The sequence below is a fragment of the Sus scrofa genome, chromosome 8 (genome assembly GCF_054392235.1).
Source record: "Sus scrofa isolate SSC_HxYL_T2T_F1_AM1 chromosome 8, Sscrofa_HxYL_maternal_Yorkshire_Landrace_v2.0, whole genome shotgun sequence".
NCBI lineage: Eukaryota > Metazoa > Chordata > Mammalia > Artiodactyla > Suidae > Sus > Sus scrofa.
The window spans coordinates 73,785,301-73,804,584 of NC_139390.1; the positions used below are offsets into that span (position 1 = coordinate 73,785,301).

At 38.9% G+C, this 19,284-nt stretch overlaps 1 protein-coding gene across 2 annotated transcripts; it reads left to right on the forward strand.

Annotated features, from left to right (window-relative positions):
- The first annotated feature begins 824 nt into the window (after positions 1–824).
- Positions 825–14,112, forward strand: AMBN (ameloblastin). Of its 2 annotated transcripts, NM_214037.1 has the most exon segments (11): positions 825–927; positions 1,876–1,944; positions 4,535–4,585; positions 6,162–6,209; positions 6,676–6,786; positions 8,209–8,445; positions 9,693–9,731; positions 9,987–10,046; positions 10,139–10,183; positions 10,943–10,987; positions 13,009–14,108. In NM_214037.1, coding segments are annotated over 11 exon segments (1,266 nt in total). In that variant the 5' UTR covers positions 825–912; the 3' UTR covers positions 13,555–14,108.
- The last annotated feature ends 5,172 nt before the right edge of the window (positions 14,113–19,284 follow it).

Below are 19,284 nucleotides of genomic sequence, written 5' to 3' on the forward strand. Positions count from 1 at the left end.
TTGGCCTTTAAAGTGACAGAACTATGACTTACTAACCTGTTTGATACTAAATGCCTAAAAATGGTTCTATCTCAAGAGTGAACTGAAAGTAGCAGCCATTGACTTGATTGGTTCATGGAGAATGTTCTGGTTTATATTCCTCTCACTCTGAAAGAACATGCATTAAAGGTTTACCTGAGGTGATTCTTTAGGAGCATCCAAGTGAAATTTACTGCAAAATTTTGTCTATCTCTAGTTCCTAATCTTCAGAAATGAAAATATCTAGGAAATTTGAGAGAAAAATTATAACATACTCATTATCCATATAGTATTTTTTCATCCTCTCTTCCACATCCAGAAAGTGATTTTAGTGTTTCCTTCTGGACTGAGTCTATGTTAGGGGAAGGGAGGAGAATTACTTTTACCACAACAAACATGAAAGTGAAAATCTTGAGAATACTGGCTCTGGGTCACTAGTTTGCCTGAAGATGAAAAAAAAAAAAAAAAAAAAAAAGGCCTGCATAAAACAGGTAACGGTTTATTTTGCCTATTTCACATATATTTTCCCCAGCTCACTAAAATGACTGTCTTCAGAGTTTATGTTCATTATTCCTTTACTGTCTTCCCTGCAATCGCGTTCTCTGAATAAATACAGGGGTTGAGTTACAATTAAAAGTAATGAGACTCTACTGGGCCAATGTCCTCGCATGAAATAAAAGGGTGTGTGCTAATTGCAGGAGCAGAGTTGTTGCGTTTTTTTTCCTCCATTTAGCTTAACTTTGATTGGTGGATTGGCACTTTAAATAAAGGTTTCAGGTCTTCCTTGAATGAGAGATACAGAGTGAGTCCCAGGCTACAGTCCAGAAAAAAAATTTAATCTTCTTTTCTTAGAGCTATCTTGGTTGGCATCACCAGGCCCTGAGAGCACTGTGCATGCCAGCACTGAAGGTAAAATGTGATTTTATGATTTCCATGTGATTCCTCTAAGTTCTTTCTTCCTATCTCCAGGCAGCTTTATAAGGAGGATTTATCTTCATTTGTCGGAAGCTGAATAATGGCTTATTGTAAAACCATTATTAGCATGTTCCAGAGCAGACATGTCTAATACCCTTCCAGCTAAGGAAAAAAAGACTTATCTATAGACTTTTTTTTTTTTTTTTTTACTATTTGTGGTTATTAGTGACAGTACCTAATTTAGAAAAGTATTAAAAGTTGAGCAAATTTCTTGACTAGTCAGATTTCTGTTCATGTGAGAATAAAGAGCTTTTTGAATTTATAGATCTAAAGAGATAATTCATTTTAGAAAGAGGAAAACTCAATTTTGAGATGTATTTTCCAATAATATCAAAGGAAATTAAAACAGTTCATTTTTATTTCAAAAAGATAATTTTGGCATGGTTTCCTGGATAACCTCAACATAGAACTGCATACCTTTGTATCTGCACAGAAAGGTTTGTTATATAATGATTTTTGCTTGTATTACATTTAAAATGCATTTCAAAATTTACTCTGGAGGGAAACAAAGTATAAAATCCTGTGAATCATCACCTTAGTAGACCAAAATTTCACATAGTGGAAGGGATTTTTAAATTCATAATTTATTTTATGAAATCAAACAGCATTTAAAGAATATTCATGGAGATGTTCCCACATGTTCATTTAAGTGGTAGCTCTGGTTTTTTTTTTAAGTATTTAGAAATGTTTTAATTGCTTACCAATTCATTCCAAAAACTAGTAAATACACATCAGTTGTTTGGCAACATTTAATTGTTTTGTTTTTGTTTCAAATCTATCTGTATTGGAAGAACAGAGACTTGATTCATGGAAATATTGTCTTTTAACCAATCCTAAATAAAAATTCATCTGATTTAATTCTCCAATCCAACTCTGTTTCAGATTCCACTTTTCAAAATGAAGGACATGGTACTGATCCTGTGCCTCCTGAAAATGAGTTCTGCAGTGCCGGTAAGTGAGTCTTGCAGAGGATGCCCTAGTAGGGACATTGCCTGAAGGATGTGGCTGAGTGTCCATAAATGACCTCACTTGAGTCAATCCAGGGGTATCATCCCACTGAGTCAAAAGTCATAGTTGCCCAGATGTCATCCCTTACTACCCCCCAAAAAATAGCAAATATATAATTTTCCTATTCAAGCAGAACTTTTAAATATTCCAAAGACAACTTCTAAGTCTTACTCCATCCATTCAGAGTTAAAAGATGCATGTGGTCTCCAACAATACCAAAACACAAATTTATAATCAACTACCTACTACCACTATCACACTGAAGTGGAAGAAGGAAATTTCTCCAAAAAGTAAAGTATTTCTTCCTCAATTTTAAAAGAACAATATTAGCCATGAGCTAAGTAACTCCATTTTGAAGCTAATAATTAACCAACAAATTTGTCTTATGGGGAGATATTGTGTGACTGAGAGCTAAAGTTTCTTAAATCAAAACATGCCATGGCAATGGGGCTAACTCTATGTTACAGTACCACGACTGGTCCCCTCTGTCACATATTGAGATGATTTCATACAAATACAATCCTTTGAGCACTGAACCAGTCCAGCCAATAGCGTGTGATTCTGTTGACACAAAGACTTCATTCAGCTGCAATAGGCATTTGGCAAATATTGACTGAGTACCTACCACATACCCAGCAACATGCTGGCACTGGAGACACCAAGATGAATGGGGCATGGACTTGTCTTAAGGAGTTCATAGGTGGCCTAAAAAGAAATTCAAAATATTTAAGCTCTTGATACAGAGGATTAGCTGTTTGGGTCTCTTAAAATTAAAATGTTTTGGGAAAGAGTGATGAAAACTGACTACGAGGATGAAAAACCTCCATTCTGCAGAAAAGTTTCTATTCCATTATTCAACATGAATATTAAATGAGAGAAAAACTGAAGCTGCCATCTTAGCTTACTTCTATATGATACTGACATTGGTGCCACCTCAGCCATCACCATCAGTCTAACAGCTTGACATTCTGGGAACCTATAAAGGTCCATACTTGTGTAGGTCAGGTCCAGTCTGAGGAAGAGGACAACTGCCAACTGACCACCTACCAAATCAGATGTTCTTCTCCTTTACTTCCTCATGGGAAAGGTATCCTCTGTCCACCTACATTCATGTCAATATTGTTCATTAATTCATGACTTGAACCAAACAGAAAGCAAAGTATACTTTGTCCTGTAGTTGAATCTGTCCCAATTACTTTATTTATGTACTGGCCAATAAGAGGAAAAAAGGCTCTACTAGAGACTGCTAGAGACTCCAAAAATATCTGTGGTTTAAATGAAGGAAGGAAGGCATTAAAACTCCTTGACCTTAGATGGTAAGAATATCCAAAGAACCAAAAACCCTTGAAATCTAATTTACTCTAATTGTTACTCTTCTCTTGCATTTTCTGGGTTTTTTCCCCCACTTATATTCATGCATATTAATAAGGATTGGCTTAGAAATGAAAATATCTTACACTTTAAAAACCTAGCTGTATATGCCACAGGTGCAGCCCTAAAAAGCAAAAAGAAAGGGGGAGTGGAGGGGAGGATTTCCCGTTGCGGTGCAGTGGAAAGGAATCCAACGAGTATCCATGAGGATGTGGGTTCAATCCCTGGCTTCACTCAGTGGGTTAAGGATCCGGCATTCCCGCGAGCTGTGGTGTAGGTCGCAGATGCAGCTTAGATCCCACGTTGCTGTGTCTGTGGTGTAGGCCAGCAGCTGTGGCTGTGGTGTAGGCCGGCAGCTGTAGCTCCAATTCAACCCCTCGCCTTGGAACTTCCATATGCAGCTGGTGTGATCCAAAAAAGAAAAAAAAAAATCTACTTTTTAACAACTTTTAAATGAACACATTAAGTATAATAGTATTTGATGCTAGAATGTCTTTTACTTAAGAAAAAAATGCCTTTGATATGATCCCAAAAATATAAACACAGGTGAACAGATTTACAGATAAAATAATCTTTCACAATAAAAATTAAAACAAAAAGAAGAAAAAATAAAAATTAAAAAAGTAAACTTTCACTAAAATTTGTTGAAGCCCTTTGAATGGGAGACAAGTTAGGTTTTGCACATGGATTTACCCAATGCCATGATCCCATGCCACATTCCACAAAGCAAAGCATGTACATTTGTCAAACTCACAAGAAAATTGAGTTTGATTTTGTTCCCTTTGCTTTTCTATGTGATAATATTTAAGTTTAGTTGTTAGTTTTCTATTTTGTTGCTTTATTTCATTCCTCTTCTGTTTTCAATGTAACTTTCAAACTAAATCAAATTTTGCTTCTAAAGCAACATAGCCCTAAGAGGCAGGCAAAGGGTAGATGATTTCTGTGAGCAAAATCATTAAATATCATGGTAATACCCCAAACAATCTAAATTCCTTTATTCTACCCAGAAGCTCAAGTCATTAGGGTGATAAACCAATATCAGTAGGCCCTCATGTACAGGTATGGCTTTGTATTTTCAGTGGGTAAGGAAGTTTTTCATCAGAGAGAAAAAAAAAAGAGAGAGAGAGAGAGAGAAAACAAAATTATTCCTATTTCCTTTCAGGCATTTCCTCGGCAACCTGGAACCCCAGGTGTGGCTAGTTTGAGCCTTGAGGTATGTATTGTCAGAGTATTTACATATGATCTTTACATTGGTATGTTCCTTATAACAGAGAAATACACACGCTGTTTCTGTTTTCCTAGCCAGAAGTCAGTGGCTGTCTTCTTGTGCAGTTTCAGGGAAGTTTATGACATTTATTAGAGCCTCATCTTTTAATTTTACTGCAATTTTAAACTTTCAGGTGTTTTTGGTCTTTAAAATATATCTGTATATGAATCAAAGCAATACTAATATTTAATACCTAATAGATATTGTTTATACATTAATTAAAACACATTGTTCTGAAGTCAGAAATGGTTTATTTATATTTAGTTCCTTCTCCTTATAGTATATGATAAAGTTCCCATGAAGAAAATTTACCTTATAAAATGTAACTGTTGATGAGGACTGTAAATAGCATTAACTCTGTGCTATGTACTATGGACCCTGTACTATGGTACCTCCTACATGGCCTGTGTTTGTCTTACTGCAGTTCATAACTAATATATACTCTGTTTATAAACTCCCAGCAAAATAGGTATGTTTGACAATATCAGTAGAAGATATAAAGTTATTAAAAGAAAAATATTTATGAAATTACATATTTTTCACAAGGCCTTGCAAAATGTATTTGTATCATAACAATCTGAAGGCAATCGATACTTGTAATGTGCTAGATGCTTATTTCACATGGAAGCTAATTCATTAAGGGTGGTTTTTTTCTTACTTTTTAGTTTAAACTCAACTCAAAGCACTCTAAACCTCTTCCCAGGAAAAAATGAAATTGACTTTCTGTTAAATTGGCAGCATTTTGTTTTGTTTTGTTTTGTTTTTGGACATGCCTGTGACATGCAGAAGTTCCTGGGCCACAGATCAAACTCACACCACAGCAGTGACCTGAGCAACAGTAGAAACAATGCCAGATCTTTTAATCACTAGGCCACCAGGGACTCCCAAAATTGGCAGCATTCTTGACCATCTATCCAGATATTTGTCATTTTCCCCAGGATTTTATATTTATTATTTTGAGGGCTTCTTTATTTGGGAAGGAGGCAGGGTTATTTTGTTTTGATTTGGTTTGGTTTGTTTGCCTGTTTTTTTCAAATTTCTCTTTGGGCTAAATTTGTAAAAGGCAAAGTAAGTTAAATGGGACAAAAAGAGTCAGTGAAACAACGTCTTCATGATTACATTGAGATTTTAGTTGAATGAGCTATTTTCCCGTGTTTCAACATGACCTCCATGTTAAGCGATATTTTCTCTCTTTAATTAAAGACAAAAAGCAAGCTCACTATTTTATAGCAAATATTTCCCCTTTTTAGTGATGGTTTGTATCTTATTATTTTTTCAAATTGACTCACCCACAAAAAAGAATGGATATATTTATATATATGACTGATTCACTTTACTATACACCTGAAACTAATATAACATTGTAAGTCAACTATACTCCAATGATTCAATTTAAAAAAAAAAAAAAAACTGACCCACCTCAAACTTTGTGCTAACACTACCATATGCTGAGAAATAAATTGTGTTATACAAATAAAAGAAAATATATGGCAAACACTAACCCACCTTTTTTTCTTTATAGACAATGAGACAGTTGGGAAGTTTGCAGGGACTAAACATGCTTTCTCAGGTAACCTTGTCTTCAAATATTTCTTTTTGCGTATGTGTGGTCATGGTGGTAGTGATACCAGCAGCAGCACTATAATTCATAAAATCTGTTTGCAAATAAGCAACATCCTAAATATTGAAAGACCAAATGAGTAATTAAGATAACCTAAAAGGAAATAAGGTCCTGGGATAGGATGACAGGAGAAAATAAAAACAATGTTGAATTTTCTTTAGTAAGAAAAAGATTATCTTTTGCAATATCAATTTTATTATACAACCCAAAATATGAATACCTAAAAAGTTAAATAGCAAATAAGTTCATGGGAATACTGTGGGCTGTTTCAGAATAGAAAGCAAGTCTGTTGGAAGATGTACCTATTCATATTAAATTCATATTAAAATCTCTACACTCTGGATTTTCTAGAAAATAGAAACCAAGTTTAAGACAACACCGAAATTCAAGCATACTTTTTTCTCCATGTCTTTAGTATTCAAGATTTGGCTTTGGGAAATCATTTAATTCTCTGTGGATGCATGGTCTCCTTCCACCACACTCCTCCTTCCAATGGATGAGACCAAGGGAACATGAAACTCAACAGGTAAGTTAATTTCATCAATCTGTCTGAAACTTCAAGCTCTAAAATACTCCCTACTTTCCTTCTCTAAGTTGTCCTATACTAACCACAAGTAGGTAATAATAATGAGCAAAAAAATTACCCAAATAACAGTAAATCAAAAGCTATAACTGTTTTAGGGTTTAGGAAAATTTAAAATAAAATGCTCCCAAGTTTCCACTCATTTGTACATTTATTTATATGTACTTCAAATAGGAAGACATGGCCTTCAAAATATAAGAGACCTGTATGGTCAATAAAAATATGGAAAATAACAATAGACAAAGTATCCTCAAAATAAAAGCAGGCTACATCCTGGAAAATACTTGATTTTAGTCAAGATTCCTTAAATAATTACTCAAAGACATATTTAAAATATTGCCAAAGTCCTAGTTAGGACATTATGAGCCCTACAACAATGAATAAATATATCAATCAGTTAACCTAATAAATACATAAACCAAACAGTAGATTGGGAGTGAAAGTGAAGGCATTCAAGAATGGCTCCAAGGCTTAGGAAATTCCACATCTGATTAGGGAATAAGACAAGACCACATATTACAAAGTGCTAAATTGTGAAATATAAGTAATGAATGAGAGGTAAGGAGTTTGGAGATGGGCAGTAGTTGAAGAGATAAAGTACAGCCAGATTGTTGTGAGACCCCTAAGCCACTTTCAGTAGCTTGAAACCTATTTGGGAGGGAGGCATACACAACAGGTGATTTCAAAGAGGAGCAACAAAACACGATTGTTTTAATCAGAATGCCTGATAACAGATGGTTTTCTACAATAAGCAGCATTACTCACCATGCCACATTTAGTGGGCCAGTAAATTATGCTAATGGTGACTGTTTCTCTACTTGATTGTTTCTAAAATGAACTCGTGATTCAGGAATTTGATTGGTACTTTATTTACTTACCCTTTTTCCTTTCATTAACTCAAAAAATATACTATCTATCATGGGCTAGGCACTTCTTAGGAACTGTGTTAAGTTCTAGGGCTAGAAAAATAAATAAGATATATTATTTTCTCTCTGTTGACAAAGAGACAAAGATTTATAACAAATAATTGCAATCTAGTGAGAAAGTGGTAAAACAGAGATAAGCAGAGGCAGCTCAGGGGACAGAGAGGAGGAAATGATTCATTCTACCCAGATCATTTAGCTTCACATCTCTGTGAGCAGTGGCAGTCAGTCCGAAAGGAAGTAGGGGAGGCAGACCCCTATCGGACTGCCCAGATAACACTGACTTAAAGTGAGATACTTCCCATGTCACACAGCTCCAAAACAATTCCCCTAGACTCTCTTCTACTTAGAAACTTTCCCAAGCCCTTTTGCTGTAGAAATTCTAGACACCACAGTTCAGTGAGCCATCGCTTCCTGACGCTCCTTTCAAATTTCTCTGCAGTATGAATATTCTTTGCCTGTGCACCCCCCACCTCTCCCATCGCAGCCATCCTTGCAGCCTCAACAGCCGGGACAGAAGCCTTTCCTCCAGCCCACTGTCGTAACCTCCATCCAGAACCCAGTCCAGAAGGGAGTACCTCAGCCTCCAATTTACCAGGGACATCCGCCCTTGCAGCAAGTAGAGGGGCCAATGGTTCAGCAGCAGGTGGCACCATCAGAAAAGCCACCAGAGGCCGAGGTAATTCTTCTCAGAAGTCAGATGGGGGTCATCCACTAACTTAATAAAAGAGAACCAATTTTCAGAGCACATTTAAATAATCAGAGCTTTAAGCATAATGCATGAAAGTATAAATACATTTTCATACTATTGACATATCTGGGAGAAGAACATGAATATCCATTCCTGCCCTTTGCCTTCTAAGATGGGGCATGGATTCTAAAAGATCCTGCCCCTATAAAAATTGGTTTCTTAGTTGTAAAAGATGAAAGTTTTCAGAGGAAATAGGACAGCCCAGAGAAGTCCAGGCTTCCTATCATCAGGCTCTTTTTCAGTGTTAGAAAGACTGAGAAGAGTAACTGATCCATCAGCATTGTGAGAAGTATTTTTGCATTCTTCTTTCTCTATTGGGTAGTAGAGAAGAGAATCAAGCAAAAATATCTTATAATAACAGAAAGAAAAGAGCAGTGGACAGGAAAGAAGGTACCATGTAACCAGTATGTCGCAAGCATTTAACATTCCCCCATATTGTCCTGATTCCAATCCTATAGATAATAGCATCCTTTAAAAAAAAAAAAAGACAAGACATGGGGGTTCCTGTCGTGGCTCAGTGGTTAATGAATCCGACTGGGAATCATGAGGTTGCGGGTTCAATCCCTGGCCTCACTCAGTGGGTTAAGGATCCGGCATTGCATTGAGCTGTGGTGTAGGTTGCAGACATGGCTTGGATCCCAAGTTGCTGTGGCCCTGGTGTAGGCTGGCGGCTACAGCTCCAATTAAACCCCTAGCCTGGGGACCTCCATATGCCACGGGAGCAGCCCTAGAAAAGGCAAAAAGACCAAAAAAAAAGAAGAAGAAGAAAAGACAGACTTTGAGAGATTATACAATTTTCCCACAATTACATAAAAATTAAGTGGCAGATCTAGCCTCCTAACCAAGCAGGCATGCTCTGATTCCAAAATCCACTACTTTCTATTCTACAAGACAAAGTAAATTCATGACAGACATGCCCCATCTCCCAGCCACGCATTTGAGTCATGTCAGTAAAGGGCAACTGTAATCTCTTAGGTTGTACCCTCTAAGACGAAATGAAAGTAAAAATAGGGAAATTCGTTTTAGACTTCTTTGTCATAATCATAAGACCTTTGACAGTTCACTTTGCCTATTTTTTCTTTTTTTCACATTTTTTTAAATTAAAGTAGAGCTGATTTACAATGTTACACTTTGTCCGTTTTGATTGTTCAGTAATTCTGATATTTCTGATGCAGCTACCAGGACTGGATTTTGCTGATCCACAAGATCCATCGGTAAGTACAAAGACACTTTTTTGGGAAATACATTTCTATACCTTCAGAAAGAAGAATAAAAATTTTTAATTGCCCCATTTATCTATGACTATGAAGTGTAATGGGTTCCTTTGTTTTCTTAACTATTAAATAGTTGTTTATCATAGTAATCCATCTGAAAATGTGTTTCACATAACTCTCAGAAATGGCTGTAATGGGAAGTTTGCCTGTGTTATAGCAAATATCAATTGCTTATCTCTTTTCTACCACTTAAAGATGTTTCCAATAGCCCGTTTGATATCTCAGGGACCAGTGCCACAAGATAAGCCATCTCCAGTAAGTTTTTTTTATAATACCACTTCATAATTTACTTAAAATTTTTTCTCTTGGGAAATGCATTTTTTGATGATTATTGTATTTATATTTAGCTTTATCCAGGAATGTTTTACATGTCCTACGGAGCAAATCAATTGGTAAGTGTTTATCCTATAAAAATTACCATTTTAAGGGAGCTTCCATTGTGGCTCAACAGGTTATGAACCCAACTAATAGCCATGAGGATATGGGTTTGATCCCTGGCTTTGCTCAGTGAGTTAAGGATACGGTGTTGCCATTAGCTGTGCCGTAGGTCACAGACACAACTTGGATCCTGCATGGCTGTGGCTGTGGTGTAGGCCAGCAGCTGCAGTTCCAATTCGAGCCCTAGCCTGGAAATTTCTATGTGCCTCAGGTGCGGCCCTAAAAATCAAAAAAAAAAAAAAAAGCACCATTTTAATTAAGCTATCTTAAGCTATACTATTATAAAACACAGGTCTTACACAATAGATTCCATATTCTCTGAATGTCTAAGTTAGTAACTGAAATGGCAAGGAGGCACACTTCCTATTCAGGTAATTCTGGCCAGGCAGTCTCTCTCTCTCTATCTCTCTCTCTCTCTCTCTCTCTCTCTCTCTCTCTCTCTCTCTCTCTCACACACACACACACACACACACACACACACACACACACACACCAGCATTAAAGAAAAGGTAAATTTTCTATCTGAATTATCCAAATTGGCTACATTTCTTCAATAAGAACTCATCTCTCCAATTTACTCTGCTTCTGGACACAGCATTAATATTAAGCTTAAGATAAGACCAAATGACTTTTAACTTTGTCTTGAGTAGCTTCAAAGATAACAGGAATCAGATGCTGGTTCCTAATATGATGCAGTGTTTCTTCTTGAGCAGAACTCTCCTGCCAGACTTGGCATCCTGAGCTCAGAAGAAATGGCGGTGAGTAATGTTTTCAAAATCTTCTTAAACAGTAGCCAAGGGAGGACAATCACTGGCTACAAGAGGCATCGGCCATGAATGTAGCTAAATATACAGCACAGGACTTGGGCTGTTCCACTCCAAAATCAAAAGTTGATTCTGAAGCAGCCTGCAAAGATTTCATCACATTTCCTGTACAGTCATTTCTGAGTGATGACTATTCTTGCACATAGGATTTTGCCCCATTTCTTGAATATGAGCACAGGAGAAAATTCTTGAAAATCGACCATTAATGAACAGCAAACATTTCAAACCAAAAAACATACACATAGTTCATAGAGTTCCCATTCCTTCTCAAACTACTTAAGCCCTCAAAACAGGTTCAAGAAAATGCAAATCATTTAGACCTCAAAATTGAAAGATCAAAAAGAAAAAAGTTAACTAAGTTTAAAATTATATTAGTGTAAAACTCAAGATATATTAACAAGTTAAGCATATTCTTATTCTGTTGTCATTATCTACACATATCACTTTACTTTAAAATCTGAGGGAGTTCCTGTCGTGGCGCAGTGGTTAAGGAATCCGACTAGGAACCATGAGGTGGAGGGTTCGATCCCTGCCCTTGCTCAGTGGGTCAAGGTTCTGGCGTTGCCGTGAGCTGTGGTGTAGGTCGCAGACATGGCTCGGATCCTGTGTTGCTGTGGCTCTGGCGTAGGTTGGCAGCTACAGCTCCGATTCGACCCCTAGCCCGGGAACCTCCATATGCCGCGGGAGCGGCCCAAGAAATGGCAAAAAGACAAAAATAAATAAAATAAAATAAAATAAAATCTGAGATCAGGAGTTCCCATCATGGCTCAGGGGTTAATGAATCCGACTAGGAACCACGAGGTTGTGGGTTCAATCCCTGGCCTCGTTCAGTGGGTTAACGATCCAGCGTTGCCGTGAGCTGTGGTGTAGGTCACAGACACGGCTCGGATCCGCATTGCTGTGGCTCTGGTGTAGGCCGGCCTCTGTAGCTCTGATTGGACCCCTGTCCTGGGAACCTCAGTGTGGCCTGGAAAAGACAAAAAAAAAAAAAAAAAAAAAAAAAAAAAAGTGTTAATCATCATTTTATAATTTCTATTAACTGTTTTATATTCTGCCTCATTCTTAAAAGATTTTCCTGTAGCTTACAAAAAACACAATAAACCATAACCCCAAAAAATTGAAGACAGAATTTAAAATGAGTCAAAATTATGAGGAAATGAGAATACAGATATGCAAGTTACAAGGCCATGCACAATTGCTGTTAAGTAGCCCGAGATTTTGGCCCTGATATTTTTGGCAACAAAGGGAAAAAAAAAGAAACAAGGTCAGTTCTAGAATTTCAACTGTCCACAGAAAGAAAATATTTCAGTTCCTCCAGCAATACCAAGCTTCTTGTTCTTTTAAAAGAAAGAAGAAAATTAGAAAGCGAAAAACACTGTATGGGGCTTCACTCATTTGGAGGATAGTGAGAAATGATATTGACAAGATCCTTCAAAACTTTGCTTAACATTACGATGGAGCATGATAATGTAAGAAAAAGAATGTACATGTGACTGGGTCACCTTTCTGTACAGTAGAAAACTGACAGAACACTGTAAACCACTATGATGGAAAAAATAAAAATCATTAAAATAAAATTAAATAGAGAAAAAAAAACTTTGCTCAACAAACTCAGGAATGGATCTGTTTTTGTTTATTTTTTAATGGTATTGCCCATTTCAGCTGCTTATTGTTTTCTTAAAATTAAATTCAAACTAACATTTGCCTGTAGACTTCGTTCTGCCCTGCTTACTCGAAATTCAGAGGGTCTTCATATCCCTTTGAAGAAGTGAGCACCACCATCCAGAAAAGTGCAGAAGCTAGTACAGTGAGAAATGTGCTTACACAAAGCTGTCAGTCAAGTCCCTGTTCCGTATTGGTTTTTTATGGTTTCTCAGTGATTTTGACCTGATATAACTGCATGGTACAGTTAACAGCACTTGATAATAGTGTCTTTGGTAAATGTTTTTTTCCAGGGAGGAAGAGGAGGCCCCTTGGCCTATGGAGCCATGTTCCCAGGATTTGGAGGCATGAGGCCCAACCTTGGAGGGATGCCCCCCAACTCAGCCAAGGGTGGGGACTTTACTCTGGAGTTTGACTCCCCAGCTGCTGGAACCAAAGGCCCCGAGAAGGGAGAAGGAGGTGCAGAAGGCTCTCCAGTGGCGGAGGCCAACACAGCTGATCCTGAAAGCCCAGCTCTCTTTTCAGAGGTAGCATCTGGTGTCCTCGGAGGGCTTCTTGCTAATCCAAAGGGCAAAATTCCCAACCTAGCAAGAGGCCCTGCAGGGCGGAGCAGGGGACCCCCCGGGGTGACCCCAGCAGATGCTGACCCACTGATGACCCCCGGATTAGCTGATGCTTATGAGACCTACGGTGCCGATGAGACCACAACTCTGGGTCTCCAGGAAGAAATGACCATGGATTCCACAGCGACCCCATACAGTGAGCATACATCAATGCCAGGCAACAAAGCCCAGCAGCCCCAGATTAAGCGTGATGCGTGGCGTTTCCAAGAGCCCTGAGAGCCTTGAAATATCGGCTACTTTCTGTATGCACAAGCTCCCCAGCTTTGTCCCCATAGTATATCTTTTTGCAAAAACACTTATTACCCTTCTGCAGCAAAGGCATTAAAAGCGCTAAGCACATATTAATAAATACAAGTGGCTAGAAATAGTATAGGTCCTCTTCTTGCTTTCATTCTCTTATTGAAATAAAATGTGTCACCTGTCACTGTGATTTAGAAACACTTTTAATGACATGAGAGCAAGTCTAAAGGTCTCTGCATTCAAAAATCAGTTTCTTAGCTGTCTTGGCATTATGAATTTCTCTTACTAGCATGACACTGTTATATCCAGGAAATGTGACACTGCTTTGGAAATTTTACTCTAAGCAAAGGCACATATTCTTAGAATTATAAGTTATTTCACTCAAACGTTATTAAACAGGGTTTGGTGGACAATCCCTGACTGGTATTACTGGGTTTGGTATATTGGATTTTAAATTCTCATTTGTAGAGTATTTTATTTAATCTACTAAAAACATTTAGCCTATTTTAAATAAAGAATTTTTCTCACTGAAAATATCAGGAAGTATACGCTTATTATTTACATATATTTAAGTCATTAAGAAAAGCATACTCATCCCCTGCCTTTGCTACTCTTTAATCCATTTTATTCAACTCATTTTTCTTTCTTGAAAAGTTTATTGAGTATCTACCGATGTCCTAGACACTGTGCTAGGGAGCAGGAACACAGCCTCTTCCCTTAGAGCTTTCAGTGGGAATGACTGACAAATAGACAAAAAACCACAATAATAAGAAAAACAGCCACTCTAGGCCAAGCTCAAGTACTCTGCATGTACAATCTTACAACAACACTGCAGAACAGATACTCCCAAACTTACAGCATGTGTGAAAGGTTCTATGATAAGGCCAAGAACAGGGTACTCCAGAGCCACAGAGAAGGCCCCTAATCCAGTCTAAGATCAGGGCATTGAAGGGGCTGGGAGGGATCACACAAGTCTCCTCAAAACAGTATTGAAAGCATCTGCAGAATGAGGCCTCCGAAAGGAAGAAACGCAAGAGAGAAGTCATGTGGGCAACTTGTGAAAATTAGCTCATTTCTGTGAAATATAATGTAGGAAAAGAGAACCCAGAAAATGATCATTACTTGTCACAAAACTAGGTATGTATCAGTCAGGGCTATTTGCCTAAATGAAGAGTTTCCAAGGCCAGATGTCAAAAGTAGCCTCACCTCAAAAGAGTAGCCTCCTCCGCCATTCTCTCCACCTCCTCCCAAGTTGCCCAACCCAGGTCTTAGAATCCATGGAACTCATATTCCCTTCCATCTCTTCTGAAGATTTTGGAGATGCAGCCAAGGAAGAGAGCCCTGAAATACCTCCCAACCTAGGATACTTCAGGAGCCTTAACAAGAGCATGCAGCCACCTCCTGTTTCCTCTCTCTTTTCAGGCAGAGCCCTGATCACTCTTACTCCATAGGCTAGAGCTGAAAGAGAGGTGCAGGAGATCACGATTCAGTTAGTGTCCCATAGTGGCTCTGGAAAAGGTGCAGAGATAAGAGAATGACCTCCACAGTAGCCAGAAGATGCCCACTGAGATGCACCTTAGCATTCCAGACAGTCTCCTTAAAAGCAATATAGTAAAAGACATATAGACAAATACAGGTTCAAACCTTGACATCACGTCTAATCACCTATGAGTCTTTGGAAGTGAGACTTAACCTCTCCACTTCTGTGTTTTCATTTCTATAATGGAGCTACAACCAATGCAACAAACGAAATGGTTGTGAGAACTAAAAGAGGTAAAGTACACAGATAAAATTGCTGAATCATAGTAGTTTCCTTCTTTTCTTACTGATCCTTTTCATAAGGAGAACCTAGCAAAACAGCAGCAGCAGTAACAATGGAGAAATGGAATTTTCCCATTATCTGATGAATATGTGCTTTTCCATTCACATTCCACATGCTGCCCTTTTTGTCCTTCTTTGTAATCCAGAGCATGCATTTTTTTGAGACCACATATGCTAATTTCCCTAATGAATGTTTTCCTAGAAAGGGCTCAGGGTTGCCCTCTGCTATTGGCAGGCTGGGCACTTAACTGTGTTAATAGTTGGGTCAACTCTGACAAGGAGGGATACCAAGCTGTTGATACGCTGCCACCAAACACTGGTCCATTAGCAAACACCAAGGGGACAGGGAAAGAGGCTAAATGTCACCATAGGAGGAACCATCTTCATTACTGAAAATTTCCCCCATCACGGCTTCCCTCTAATAGATATTTATATGAGAAATAAATATCTTCTCACTATATCCCATTCTAAGATATCTGTTTAAATGGCCTGACTTCCAGACCTCCTTACTGGTAATCTTTCAGTTTTGTTCATTCCAAGTCCTTGACCAGCTGACCAATCCAGTGCTGACCCTGTGTCAGTGTAGATCTGTATCTCAGGCCATCTGCCCTTTCCGACAAAATAGACAACTAGACACAACATTTATTTATTTATTTATTTTGTCTTTTCTAGGGCCACACCCACAGCACATGGGGGTTCCCAGGCTAGGGGTCCAATCAGAGCTTGTAGCCGCCAGCCTACACCAGAGCCACAGCAACGCGGGATCTGAGCCGTGTCTGCGACCTACACCACAGCTCACGGCAACGCCAGATCCTTAACCCACTGAGTGAGGCCAGAGATCAAACCCAAAACCACATGGTTCCTAGTCGGATTCGTTAACCACTGAGCCACGATAGGAACTCCTAGACACAACATTTAAAGTTCTGCCCACTGAGTGCGGTTGTGGTACATTAACTGTGCACTCCCAGCAGATGCCAGAATATAGAAATTCATGAACCAGGCACCCACTCTTTCCTCTCCACTAATTGATCATAGGTAGGATGGTCATGATTCTCAATGAAAAGTGGTGTCATGAATGATGAATGAACACTGGACAACAGGTATAAGCCAGTACTACCTAGGGCAAACATAGATATCTGGTTATTCTAATCATTTAGAACTCCCTGTGAAGCCAAATGTGTGGATTGAGTGAAAGGCATCAAAGTTATAAAGAAGAAGTATGTGAACATCTGAATCTGTTGCTTAAGTAAATTACTTGAGGCCTCCAGACTTTCTGAAGCCTAGTCATTTTCACTTACAATGGAATGCTGCAGATTATATTCAGTTTTGTGGTTCAGCAGATCATAAATCATCTAGGAGTTCCTGTTGAGGCTCAGAAGGTTGAGAACCCAATTAGTTTCCAAGAGGATTCGTGTTCTATCTCTGGCCTTGCTCAATGGGTTAAGAATCTGAGGTCGCTGTGAGGTGCGGCATAGGTCACAGACACAGCCCAGATCCCATATTGCTGTGGCTGTGGTATAGGCCAGCACCTGCAGCTCCAATTCAACCCCTAGCTTGGGAACTTCTGTTTGCCACGGGTATGGCCCTAAAAAGCAAAATAAATAAGTAAATAAATAAAGACATAAAGACATACATAAATAAGTACATAAATAAATAAATCATTTAGTTCAAGATGGGCAACTCAAACAGCATAATCACTTAGCATCCCAAAATCAGCACATTGTCTGTATTAGGGTCCAAAACAAAGCAAAAACTTCTTTTCACAAAGAAAACCCTAAAGTTCCATGTGCTTTTTCTCCTGTCAGAACCTGGCCAGAGGTCCCATAGAGCCATAGATATCTCCATAAGTCCAAGTCCCACTCAAAACTGGCAGCCTTTCAAGTTATACAATACGTGTATATGTCATCTTCAAAACACAAAGAAGTCCCAAAGCATTGTGCTTCTCTCTTCCTGTAGGGTGGTGCAAGTGGCTACAACTTGCCTTTTAGTTTAGCTATCTTGACATGCCTCAGACTACAGATCTCTAGAAATGTCAGCATCCCTGTGAACTTTTTCAGTATTTATCTTCCATCCTCTGGCTTGCTGCTTCATGCTAATCAAAACCTGTTGCACTGTGTCTTCAATGTAATGGACTATCATGGTTTCCTGTGAGATTTGAAGATGATTAAGGACCCTCAGGACTATCTTATGACAGGATGCAAGAGAGGTGACACACTCCTGGGCAATACGGTATAAGTTTGTATTGTCCCTGCCCTTTAAAAGCAAATTGCTTCTGGAATTCTAGTTGTGGTACAGCAGAAATGAATCCAACTAGTGTCCACGAGGATGCAGGTTGGATCCGGGATCTGACATTGCTTTGAGATGTGGTGTAGGCTGACAGCTATAGCTCCGATTTCACCCCCTAGCCTGGGAAAATCCACATGCCATGGGTGCAGCCCTAAAAAGCAAAAATAATTAAATAAATTAAAATTTAAAAAAGCAAATTGCTTCTAATTTTTCTTACTAGTAGGATAGAAAGAAACCATCTGCCAAATAAATAACTACACACAAGGTTCCATAAAATATGCTGATTTGCTCTAATAAAGCTACCACATCTAAAACTAGAACTACAACTGGCATCGCCACCTGACGGATTTTGCAATAATCCACTGTGTCCTCACGACCCATTTAGCATTTGCATCAGCCAAACAAGTGAGTTAAATGGGGAGGTGATAGGTCCCCTTCCCCTTCCCTCTATCTCCCAAGCCTTCAGGGATGACACTAACCTCTGTAATTCTTCCTATGGGACTTACTGTCTTGTTGAGGCGACTGGAGGAAGGAATACAGTTCCGGGAGCTTCCTTTCACTTGGCACTTCCTACCATTATGGCTTTCATTCCACTGGTGTAGGAATCAGTGGGGAATTCTGCCAGTTGTTAGGCTCATCTATTGTCACTATACATTCTTGGATTGGGGAAATAACCACAAGAGAGAGCCACTGGACACCCTGCTAGATGGATGTGAACAAGATTCCATCTCCCATCTGATGTCGACATGCATTACCTGGGAAACTATGAGGTTCAGAATCTCTAGCTAAAAATCTCCAGAAAGTCTGGGTATTTCTCTTCCCCTACTCCACCCTACACAGTCACAACAGTAAACTTCTTCAGGTCTCTCTAGCTGAAGGAAACTTCCATAATATACATACGAGATCTTGCTCACAGAGACTTCCCCTCCCCTCCGTTAAGGGGCTCTAGGTCTGGGAACTAAATAAAAGACTGTGAATTCCACTGTGATTACTTGAGTTAGGCTCAGTGAACCTAGAATCCTTTTATCTTTTGGGGGGGGCTGGGGAGGGGCACACCAGCAGCATGCAGAAATTCCCAGGCCAGGAATCTAGCCCATGCCACATCAGTGACCCAAGCCACTACAGTGACAATGCTGAATCCTTAATCCACTGTCCCCCATAATTCCTCCTTTTATCTTTTTATGTCAAGTAGCACCTTAACAAGATGTCCATCTGTTGTTTCCTAGAGACCCTTGATCTACCAGTCATCACTGCAGATCCCTATTGGTCAAAGCACCTTAACTACCATTCCATCCTGTGGTGTTTTGTGGTAACTGCATCCTCCTTGTCTCTGAGATAAGCATCACTACCTGGACTCTGTTATTTCAGAAGCCTATTTTTTCCATAGGAAATTGAGATTCCTTAGCAGCTCCCATCATCATACCTGCCCTACCGAGGATAAAACCACAGAGCTCCTGATAATGCTTTGGCCAAGGAAGTGTCTTCTGGTCCCTTCTGGGTGAAAAAGGGTGGGGAGTGAATCTGGAATGGTAAACATAACAGACCTATTATGCCAATGACCTCACATGTGGTACACCTACAATCAGTGTAAAGGCAATA

Bases quoted from the DNA above. Each gene is read 5' to 3' on its own strand.
- AMBN (XM_084970972.1), top strand. From the start codon at position 9,639: ATGTTACACTTTGTCCGTTTTGATTGTTCAGTAATTCTGATATTTCTG. The intron at 9,732-9,986 runs GTAAGTACAAAG...TACCACTTAAAG, and splicing joins CTGATCCACAAGATCCATCG to ATGTTTCCAATAGCCCGTTT. The intron at 10,184-13,008 runs GTAAGTGTTTAT...GTTTTTTTCCAG, and splicing joins CCTACGGAGCAAATCAATTG to GGAGGAAGAGGAGGCCCCTT.